The sequence below is a fragment of the Lepidochelys kempii genome, chromosome 1 (genome assembly GCF_965140265.1).
Source record: "Lepidochelys kempii isolate rLepKem1 chromosome 1, rLepKem1.hap2, whole genome shotgun sequence".
Lineage (NCBI taxonomy): Eukaryota > Metazoa > Chordata > Testudines > Cheloniidae > Lepidochelys > Lepidochelys kempii.
Genome location: NC_133256.1, coordinates 278764313 through 278776370, shown reverse-complemented (window position 1 = coordinate 278776370; position 12058 = coordinate 278764313). Strand labels below are relative to the sequence as shown.

General features: G+C 40.9%; 1 protein-coding gene across 8 annotated transcripts in view; it reads right to left on the bottom strand.

Moving 5' to 3' along the window:
• PPP1R12A (protein phosphatase 1 regulatory subunit 12A) overlaps nucleotides 1-12058 on the bottom strand; it is a 221793-nt gene that overhangs the window by 76055 nt on the left and 133680 nt on the right. For all 8 annotated transcript variants that reach the window (XM_073327675.1, XM_073327673.1, XM_073327672.1 and 5 more), the window contains one exon: nucleotides 8205-8332. In XM_073327675.1, coding sequence (XP_073183776.1) covers nucleotides 8205-8332 — 128 coding nt within the window. The remainder of the gene's footprint in view (nucleotides 1-8204; nucleotides 8333-12058) is intronic.

Genomic DNA, 12058 nt, shown 5'->3' with positions numbered 1-12058 from the left:
AAGTTTGGAGCAGGCAGAGTGCAGAGGTGTTGGGATGGGGTATGAAGGCAGGACAAAGAGCAAATCAATCAAATGGCCACATTGTGAACAATGCACACATCACTATGATGACTGAAAATCCACCTAACAGTAGCCTATCCAATCAATTGGTTGGTAAAATGCAGTTGAGCACAGCTATGAAACTAGAAATTATTGTTGGTCAGTGGGAGGTATCCTCTTCACCTACTGAAAAGCCTATATTTCACTGTGCCTTATCTTTCCACCAGTCAATCCTGATCCATTTTTTGCTCTTTGCATCTCTCTACATTTCAGAGATCAAAAGGGCCATGTCTTTCCAGCCCTACAGGGCACACAAATGATGTGCAACTCTATTCATCAGCCAGCAGCACACACTTTGCAAATATGTCATCATCTCATTGAATCCAGCCTTCATCAACTAAAGGAATAAGATATCAAAGGCAGTTAATGATCATGGGTCCCTGATTGCAGCACAAGAAAGAGGATTAAGCAAGAGTGACTTGGCATCCGAGTGTGACCTTTTAATACCACCTTTGGTCAGGACATATATATACATTCAAAGATGCTCTCAATTCCACACAATATATTGGCCATTATGATTAGCGACCTACAACTATTTTTAACTCTAGTGTATTTTTTATTTCCTTTTTCCCCCTCTCATAACAGAAGAATGTACTATACTGCACATATTGCTACGAAGGAAGATGACACAAGAAGTTGATGGGGGGGTCTTCAGAAACGAAACTAGACCAGCACCTTTCACATAACCACTCCACTTTAGAAGCAGAACCATTCCCTTCCAAACGTTGGAAGTTTAACTCTACTACATTGCAATACATAGTACTATCAGTTTGGTCATCCACCAGTTCAAATTTACTTTTATCAAAGCACTGATGGAATCTCAAAGGCTAAGCTAATTTCTTGGGAAATTTCATGGGATGGTGTTCCATGAAGGAGGAGTGCTGGGCATAGACGGGCTCCATCTTACAAAGAGAGGGAAGAGCATCTTTGCCAGCAGGCTGGCTAACCTAGTGAGGAGGGCTTTAAACTAGGTTCACCGGGGGAAGGAGACCAAAGCCCTGAGGTAAGTGGGAAAGCGGGATACCAGGAGGAAGCACAGGCAGGAATGTCTGTGAGGGGAGGGCTCCTGCCTCATACTGGCAATGAGGGGCGATCAACAGGTTATCTCAAGTGCTTATATACAAATGCACAAAGCCTTGGAAACAAGCAGGGAGAACTGGAGGTCCTGGTGATGTCAAGGAACTATGACGTGATCGGAATAACAGAGACTTGGTGGGATAACTCACATGACTGGAGTACTGTCATGGATGGTTATAAACTGTTCAGGAAGGACAGGCAGGGCAGAAACGGTGGGGGAGTAGCACTGTATGTAAGGGAGCAGTATGACTGCTCAAAGCTCCGGTATGAAACTGCAGAAAAACCTGAGTGTCTCTGGATTAAGTTTAGAAGTGTGTGCAACAAGAGTGATGTAGTGGTGGGAGTCTGCTATAGACCACCGGACCAGGGGGATGAGGTGGATGAGGCTTTCTTCCGGCAGCTCACGGAAGCTACTAGATCGCATGCCCTGATTCTCATGGGTGACTTTAATTTTCCTGATATCTGCTGGGAGAGCAATACAGCGGTGCATAGACAATCCAGGAAGTTTTTGGAAAGCGTAGGGGACAATTTCCTGGCGCAAGTGCTAGAGGAGCCAACTAGGGGGGGCGCTTTTCTTGACCTGCTGCTCACAAACCGGGTAGAATTAGTGGGGGAAGCAAAAGTGGATGGGAATCTGGGAGGCAGTGACCATGAGTTGGTTGAGTTCAGGATCCTGATGCAGGGAAGAAAGGTAAGCAGCAGGATACGGACCCTGGACTTCAGGAAAGCAGACTTCGACTCCTTCAGGGAACGGATGGCCAGGATCCCCTGGGGGACTAACTTGAAGGGGAAAGGAGTCCAGGAGAGCTGGCTGTATTTCAAGGAATCCCTGTTGAGGTTACAGGGACAAACCATCCCGATGAGTCGAAAGAATAGTAAATATGGCAGGCGACCAGCTTGGCTTAATGGTGAAATCCTAGCGGATCTTAAACATAAAAAAGAAGCTTACAAGAAGTGGAAGGTTGGACATATGACCAGGGAAGAGTATAAAAATATTGCTCGGGCATGTAGGAATGTTATCAGGAGGGCCAAATCGCACCTGGAGCTGCAGCTAGCCAGAGATGTCAAGAGTAACAAGAAGGGTTTCTTCAGGTATGTTGGCAACAAGAAGAAAGCCAAGGAATGTGTGGGCCCCTTACTGAATGAGGGAGGCAACCTAGTGACAGAGGATGTGGAAAAAGCTAATGTACTCAATGCTTTTTTTGCCTCTGTTTTCACTAACAAGGTCAGCTCCCAGACTGCTGCGCTGGGCATCACAAAATGCGGAAGAGATGGCCAGCCCTCTGTGGAGATAGAGGCGGTTAGGGACTATTTAGAAAAGCTGGACGTGCACAAGTCCATGGGGCCGGACGAGTTGCATCCGAGAGTGCTGAAGGAATTGGCGGCTGTGATTGCAGAGCCACTGGCCATTATCTTTGAAAACTCGTGGCGAACCGGGGAAGTCCCGGATGACTGGAAAAAGGCTAATGTAGTGCCAATCTTTAAAAAAGGGAAGAAGGAAGATCCTGGGAACTACAGGCCAGTCAGCCTCACCTCAGTCCCTGGAAAAATCATGGAGCAGGTCCTCAAAGAATCAATCCTGAAGCACTTGCATGAGAGGAAAGTGATCAGGAACAGCCAGCATGGATTCACCAAGGGAAGGTCATGCCTGACTAATCTAATCGCCTTTTATGATGAGATTACTGGTTCTGTGGATGAAGGGAAAGCAGTGGATGTATTGTTTCTTGACTTTAGCAAAGCTTTTGACACCGTCTCCCATAGTATTCTTGTCAGCAAGTTAAGGAAGTATGGGCTGGATGAATGCACTATAAGGTGGGTAGAAAGCTGGCTAGATTGTCGGGCTCAACGGGTAGTGATCAATGGCTCCATGTCTAGTTGGCAGCCGGTATCAAGTGGAGTGCCCCAAGGGTCAGTCCTGGGGCCGGTTTTATTCAATATCTTCATAAATGATCTGGAGGATGGTGTGGATTGCACTCTCAGCAAATTTGCGGATGATACTAAACTGGGAGGAGTGGTAGATACGCTGGAGGGGAGGGATAGGATACAGAAGGACCTAGACCAATTGGAAGATTGGGCCAAAAGGAATCTGATGAGGTTCAATAAGGATAAGTGCAGGGTCCTGCACTTAGGACGGAAGAACCCAATGCACAGCTACAGACTAGGGACCGAATGGCTAGGCAGCAGTTCTGCGGAAAAGGACCTAGGGGTGACAGTGGACGAGAAGCTGGATATGAGTCAGCAGTGTGCCCTTGTTGCCAAGAAGGCCAATGGCATTTTGGGATGTATAAGTAGGGGCATAGCGAGCAGATCGAGGGACGTGATCGTTCCCCTCTATTCGACATTGGTGAGGCCTCATCTGGAGTACTGTGTCCAGTTTTGGGCCCCACACTTCAAGAAGGATGTGGATAAATTGGAGAGAGTCCAGCGAAGGGCAACAAAAATGATTAGGGGACTGGAACACATGAGTTATGAGGAGAGGCTGAGGGAGCTGGGATTGTTTAGCCTGCAGAAGAGAAGAATGAGGGGGGATTTGATAGCTGCTTTCAACTACCTGAAAGGGGGTTCCAAAGAGGATGGCTCTAGACTGTTCTCAATGGTAGCAGATGACAGAATGAGGAGTAATTGTCTCAAGTTGCAGTGGGGGAGGTTTAGATTGGATATTAGGAAGAACTTTTTCACTAAGAGGGTGGTGAAACACTGGAATGCGTTACCTAGGGAGGTGGTAGAATCTCCTTCCTTAGAGGTTTTTAAGGTCAGGCTTGACAAAGCCCTGGCTGGGATGATTTAACTGGGAATTGGTCCTGCTTTGAGCAGGGGGTTGGACTAGATGACCTTCTGGGGTCCCTTCCAACCCTGATATTCTATGATTCTTTTACCTACCAAAAGATAACATTGCATGAGGAACTGTGGCAATTTGTAGGATTCTCTATTTGAGCAGGTTTGAGGCTAGAATATATGTTGCAAGTTGAATTATTGCACAAAATTGGATCTGTTGTACCTAAAGCACAGCCCTCAAACATCATGCTCCCTTCAAGAAGGGTCAGTGCCTGCTCATAAAGCCTAACCTCTTCTTCGAATGCTCTCTAACGACCCACTTCTATCATTACACTTACAAGAAAATACTAACTGATACTGACTAGGTAGATAGCTCATAGGGATCCTTGATATCTAGTTTGTTTATTCATAGCCCCTAATTATAACTTATTCAAAACCTTCTGACTGTGCATATAACTTTATAGCCATGGCTTGCATGTTATACTAGATTATATAATCACACGTTTCCCACTTTTTTTTTTTAGCCTCATAATCCCTCCCCTAATTCTTCAGATTGTGTGACATATGCACTTATTAAAAAAAGAAATACAACTAGAACTAATTTAAGTTCTTTGGGTAGGAAAGGCCTTTCATTATGTGTTTGTAGAGCCTAAAACAAAGGAACCCCTTATTAGCTCCTCTTGGCCATACTGTAATACAAACATTATACTCATCCACTTTGAAAAGGCTACCGCAGCACAAGTTCCTCACAGTCCTTGAAAGAGGTGCTGAGCTCGAGGGTCCTTGTGCCTTCCCCCATCCTGAGCACTCTCTTGGAGTGTCCAGAGTATCTCAATTCTTAATATGCTTTGAGACACTAGTCTGAAGATGTATCACTAACTTAATACAATCGTTGAAGCCTCCTAGAAGTTCTGGCCATTAAGTTTTGAGAGACCAAACTCACAGAGGCTCCAAAAGAGAGTTAACAACCCACAGAGATTGGCTTCTCCTCCCATGCTGTGGAGGGCCCTCTTGCAACTAGGATGAGTTTGATGTGCAGAAGTTGCCTACCCCACACATGCCATGGCACTCAATTCTATGGTGTCTTCCTGAAAAGCACTGCAGAATAAGGATTTGAAAGTGGCGCAGAAATGGTGAATCCACTAGTAACTTCCCCATCAATGCAGCCAGTGTACAAACAGTGCAGATGCTAGAGCTATAGCAGCCTGAGGGTAGAAATCTTCCTTCGTTTAAGTCTAGGAAAAGCTCTCCGACACATGACCCAACTACACTGGGGTCAGGATTGGGGCCACAGCAGTTTATACTTCCTGTTTCAGGCTTCTCTTTCCAACTCCTATGGATTAAAGCTAGTGGAATCCTTCCAAGAGTGCTTGGACCCTTGAGACTCTAATCCAATCAAGACTGCTTTTCTCTTTCCTTGAAGAGCACAAGACACACGGGAAAAGAGCCTGAAAATAAGAGTGAGTGAGTCAAATAGATCAATCGATCGACAGAGAGAGACAGACTGACAGACACATCTTTAGAGTTTCACACACTCAAATACCAGTCATATGCAGGGATAGACTCTTCAGAAATCTATTACTATCTTTAGATAAACTTCTCTAGTTTTCGCAAAAAGAAAACGATGAAGTGAGCTGTAGCTCACAAAAGCTTATGCTCAAATAAACTGGTTAGTCTAAGGTGCCACAAGTACTCCTTTTCTTTTTGCGAATACAGACTAACACAGCTGCTACTCTGAAACTTCTCTAGTTTTGCTAGTGAGAAAAATGGTGGACAAAACACTAGTCCAGACATCCACACAAACGGTGAACATAAGCCAAAGGAAGTCAATTCCACATGTCTCAAAAACCCCTGATACAGTCACACTGAAAATATCATCCTTCAGATAATTATGTCAAATGATCATACTTAAGTTCCTTTTCAAGGCTCTCCCCTATCATGCCTACTGTTAATCTAGCCGACATATACTAATATGCATACAATAAGTATATTGTTAAATTTAACCTTTTTGCTAGCTGTGACCAAGTCATGGCCAATCTACCAGTATGTTTTACCCTTTCCCATCTAACATCTATCTCATTATATGCCTCTCTTTAGATTGTGAACTCTTTGTGGCAAGGGCAGTACATTCTTTTCTGTCTGGAAAATATCTGGCACACTGAACATGCTCTCATGAACTACTAATGGTAACATTAGATGCCATCCTCAGCTGCACAAGAAACAGGTTATTTTAACATAAATGCTAACTATTGATGTTTAAGACCATCTTGCTGTAGTAAATCTAAGACAGGATTTCAGGGAAAACAGAGGCCAAGACCATCAGCCCAGAGGCCATCAACTCCCCCTTACTCTGCATAGGAAACATATTGTCCCTGCTGAGGTAAGTTACCACTGCCTTACTTATTACTTCCAAATATGAAAAACGAATTAAGCAAATAGCTGGCCAGGTTAGCCTGTTGATGTATAATATAGAAACATGACTCTAGACTGACAAATGAACACCTTGAAATGTTCTATTTTGTTTAAAATTCACTTAAGAATATAAAACAGAAAATTCACCAAGTTAGTGCTGCTGTGTATTCTCCTACCAGGACAGGGCCCCAGGGAGAGATGGGATCCTCTATCCTTGTTTCAACAAACACTTTAAAAAATAAAATTAAGAAAAACTTTTAAAATAAAATGTTGAAAGTCGTATCCCTTCCATTTCAATGCAGAGTTCTTACCTGTACTTGTTTTTAAAATTAATGAACCAACAACATTCACTTCTCATGTCTATCATTCCCAAAGGACCAATGAGAGGGAACCACATATATACATGTATTGGAGGACAAAGTTCTGACCAGCTCATATTGCTGCAAATATAATTTCACACAAGTTCTGAGACAGCAGGGAAAGGTTTGGTCCTTTGTGGGCCAACACATTATATTTTAAAAGTTTATGAGATGTCTCCTCTACCGCTTGAGCCATTTTTACCAAACTCCTTCCCAGAGTTCAAATGTTCAAACACATCCTTTCTGCTTTATAAATCTGTTATTTTTGTAACTGATGGGGTTTGGTGATAAACAAGACTGGCCAAGATTGAAAATGTATTTATTTTAAAAGCTGCTTCCCCATTTCAAAACATTGTGACTAGAAAAAGAAATATCCTTCATTTTATTTCAAATTCTTCTTTATTTGTCTGATATTGGCAACCTCAGATTTGCAAAATGGAGGCAGAAGCAGCAGAGATATTTTGAGGTTTTCACTTCAGCTGCATGACTTTAGAACCCATTAACCTTGTGGAACTGGCACAGAAAACACAGGAGAAGCTGAAGAACCAAGCACAGAATAGTCAAGATTTAAAATACTACATGGGAGTCCTCCCTCAACTATGGAGCAGTACTGACAAGGGACTGAAAGCTGCATGACGGAGGACCTGAGCAGATTTCTGCTCTCAAGTCCCTCCTCCAACAAGTCTAAAAATGCAACTTGTATGTCTAAAACAAAAAGTTAATTTCAAACATGATTACCATTCTACCCATCTATCCAGGTTTATGAGTAGCTTAATTGATTCCAACACACACCACCTTGGATCTATCAACAATGAACACACATGGTCCCAATATGTATATACATTAAACAATAAATTAGGTTATTTGAAAAAGTGTTTTCAGTTAGATTACATATATGGAACATCAGTTAAAATTCCTGTCCTTTATTGGGGGGTTTGTGATCGCGTGTTAATTTTTTATTAAAATTGCTACTTGTTATTTCCAGTGTTTCAGAAGAGTCCAAGTGTTCAGGAACACAAATACTTGCTTTTCTATAAAACTACATATATGGCACAGTAAGTTACATACTTGAGGTTCTTGTTTACAGACTCCTTGGTTTAGATATAAATAGAACAAGTTCCCCTCCTCCCCATAAAAAGTAGAGTGGGTTTATAAATAAAAGATGTTTAACAGGGGTGCTTTTTCTTGGACAATATTTTTTTGTTAAACAACTAAAATCCTTCAGGTATGTAACATACATGTAGAAGTCTCAGTAAAACATGATGAAACTCAATTTTGAAAATACTTAAAGCTGTAAGTTTTATAAAAATTGAAAGCAAATATTCTAAAGAATACAGAATATTCCACTATTCTTGGTGTATTATCTAAAACTCATTTAGTCAAGCCAATTCACATTTTTACACTAGAATCAACACAGAGTTTATTCTTAGACAATAGAACTATCTAGAAACACAGATATAAAGAAATTTTATTTTGTTTTACCTTCTTAATGGGTGATGTAGGTGTCACTTGACCAGTGGTTATCGAAGATGCTGTCACAGCTACAGAAGCTGGCTGTGCACTGATGTTATTTGTATTATTAGTTACAGATGCCAAGGATTTGGTTTTATCTGCAAATAAAACATTTAAGATGGGTCATTTGTAAATTTATTGATTTCATATTTTATAGAAATCACATTTCTTCAGAATAGGTTAAAACTCTAGTTAAACGTTCCAACTAACATATGTTAACCATCCCATTTTCTATTCTTCAGTGTTTACTTCTGTCCGCATCCATTTTCTGTATCTCTTGGTCAAAAATAACAAGATCTTTTCCCATAGTCATTAGTTATACAGCGCTGCCATTTACATTAGTCAGAATTACGTGTTCTTAAGGATTGCAGCTTCAGGCCCTAGTCATTTGCTGATGCCCCTCAAAAAAGTTAAGCTCTCAGATGCATGAAGGAAAAAAAATCAGCCTACTTAGTTTTGGACAGTGTGAGTAACATAATCCTTGTTAGGTTTGGATTGTTTGCCTTCAGAAGGATTGTAACGGTTTATTCCTAGACTACAACATTCTTCTTTATCTTTATTATTAAAGGCCTCAATTCAGCAATGTGCTCATGTATGTGTAACTTTACGCCTCTAATTAAGCACAAGTTGTCCTAATGGGACTAAAGTTACACATTTGGTTAAGTACCTTGTACTGAGTAATATACTGCAGTTCAGCAAACAAACAGATTCTGATCGAAAACTGATTCAGAGTTTTCAAAGATAATACAAGACTATTTACATAGTACAATGAGTGTACATTGCACTACAGTAAAACAGGTCCTTGCTTTAAAGAGGTCATAGTTTAAAGACAAAACAGGTATAATACAGTACAGCATAAACCACAATGGAACGATATTAATGTGTGGTTCTACCATGAAAAGAAACTAATTAAATAGTTGGTACCTCCTGACTCCAACAATCTGCTCCCCATACAAATTCAGTGATATATGTTATTCACTACGTTTAAACTACTTTTAACTTCTATAAGCACCGAAGAGTGACCACAGACCTGGAGAGCAATTAATCAATTAATTAACTTCCAATTGCAGAATCTTTATTGCTGGTGATTCATGTGGCAAAGTACCTGGCTTGGCTTCAGGTCAAATTTCCAAGCCTGGCACTTAGTAAAAACATATTTTAACTGGTCAAGGGAGCACATCTACAGGTTGGAGGGGTCTTGGTGTATGTGATATGGTGTGTATTTCATGAAAAGCTCCTTGCACACATAGGGAAAACATAAAAGAAGGCACAAACTCTGTATTCACTTGACAAAAAGATCAATTAGACAAGAAATGTGGATTGTCCATGTGAACTGACAGAAGTATGGAAACAGATATAGGTGCAGTAGTTAAAGAGAGATTTATAAGTGAGGAGTACAGCCTTGAATCTAATGTGGAAGAAGAGAAGTAGCAGCATAGGAATTCAAGTATGGGGGAGGAGGGGCGAGATGGGAAGGAAAAGATAGAGCAGCATGACAACTTTTGAAATTATCTGAGGGAACGGCAGGCCAGCAAATAAAACTATACATTAATTATATGAGTGAGTATATGTACTAAATTTAAAAATCAGGAGCCAAGCTACCCCAAAAATCATGAAACTTAAAAAATGAATAAACGTAAGGTTTTTATTTATTTTCTGGCTGGTTAGCCTTTACAGCATGAATTCACAGATTTAAGTTTTTTATACCCCCAACCCTTAGGGACAGAAACTTATCTTTAAAAAAAAGTAGAGAGTCTCACAAAATCGATAGCCTCCAGGAGTTGAGGTTTTAAGAAAACACAGCAACTATCATATCACTTGTGATAAGTCACAGGAGTTTGCAACACTACATTTGTGTAGAAAACCACTTTACATTATCCAGCTGGAATTTTCATTAAATTTCTGAGAATTTTCATTGTAAAGCTACATTAAGAGGAATAATGGGGAAAAAAGGGACAGTGCAGTTGAAATTTCGAGATGCAGCTCTTCAGGGAAAAGCCTAACTTCTCTTGCTTGCCAAATAAAGTATGATAAAAGCCTTGTTTATATTAAAGAAAGTCCAAAGTTTACATGAAAATTAATTCTTGTGTCACAGTCAAATTTTCCTGGCACAAAACAGTCTACTAGTAATCAAGAGAACACAGTTAGAAAAGTCATGGAGTTCATGAAACATTATAGCTAGCACAGTGACTGAGGCATCACTGCATGATCAAAGGTGACTTAAGTTTAACAAACCTCAACTGTTCTAGATGAGGGATGCAGGAACACCAAAGTGGTGTTTGACTCTCTAAATTTGAGAGTGGTTTTCCAGTATATCATTAAACATTTATAGGAGACGATGGTCTAATTAAAATCTAAAAACTATGAAACTCTAGTAAGAATTTAGTTCTGGAGCTTATCCCATCCCACAATTTCATTTAAGGCAAATATTTATAACATTTTTATTGGTCCAGTGCTAAAATGTAGCTCAGGTGGATGAACCATATGAAGGCAGAATATTTTAAAATGAGCAGAGATGGCTGACAAGGATATTTTAATCATTTAAAAACGTTCAAGTCACTGTGTCCAAGCCCTGGTCTACAATGGTGGGGGCAGATCGATCTAAGTTACGCAACTGCAGCTACGTATTTAGATCGACTCACCGTGGTGTCTTCACCATGGTGAGTCAACTGCTGCTGCTCCCCCATCGACTCTGCCTGTGCCTCTCGCGGCACAGACCGCTCGGGGATCGCTTTATCATGTCTAGACTAGACACGATAAATTGATCCCCGCTGGATCAATGGCTGCCCACCGATCCGGTGGGTGGTGCAGACATACCCCAAGAGATAGTTTTATAGGATTAAAATGATAATAGTCTAAAAATAGAAAACTAAGTAGTGCAACTATATATTAAGCATTTCTCTAGATAGTTTGATGCATGCCTCTAAATTAGGTAACAAATAATTTAACCCTCTACAGATTTCTTTCCAAATACTGTGTGATTTCTTGTTCCATTAGGCATTTGTTCTTTAGAATATAATGCACTTACAACTACAGTTGTGTCAAACATTTCTGTTGTTTTACATATTAAAAGCATTGCTGTATTAGTAATAGCTGTCTAAGACTGTCTAGCATATTTTATATCATACAGAACACAAGTTTAAGCAATGTATTTACACATTCACCTAACACCACATGCAGGCATAAAACACTGCATATACGTGGAGGCCCAGGTGGTGATTTAAGTACCACTGCTTATGTATGGTGACAGAGAAAAGCTCCCCATTTGATCTGCCTGCAGGGAGAAAGGGGCAGTTGGGAAAGCAGCCGATAACTCCTCTGAAATTGCTTGATCACCCACATAGACTAACCACCTTCTCCTCTCCCCAACTCAAGGGGCAGTCCCTAGAGCAGCCACATGCAGATGGAAAGGCAGTTATCCAAACAGGCAACAGCAGCATTGTTTTTCCAAATATCAACATACGTAGACAGACACAGGAGAGAAAGGTTGTACAGCGATCAGAGCTACTATGCAATTTGGTGGTGGCATGAGAAGAGGTGGCAAATTTTGATGGACATTTGGGGTGGGCTGAGTTTAGGAAGAGGATGCTAGAAAGCTGTGTGCTTCCCAATTCCCCTCCACCCCCGATACACACTATATTTGTGTTACTATTTTAAATATTGTTACAGCCCTGTGTACTTGTACACATACACACACGTGCACAAAATGCTGAACATTTGCTCCAGTCTAGGAGTGTAAAGAGAAGTCTGAACAATGGCATCCAACTTAGATTTTTAAACAAGTCTGCTGTAGCACCAGTTTCTCTACAAATGAATCTAAGCTC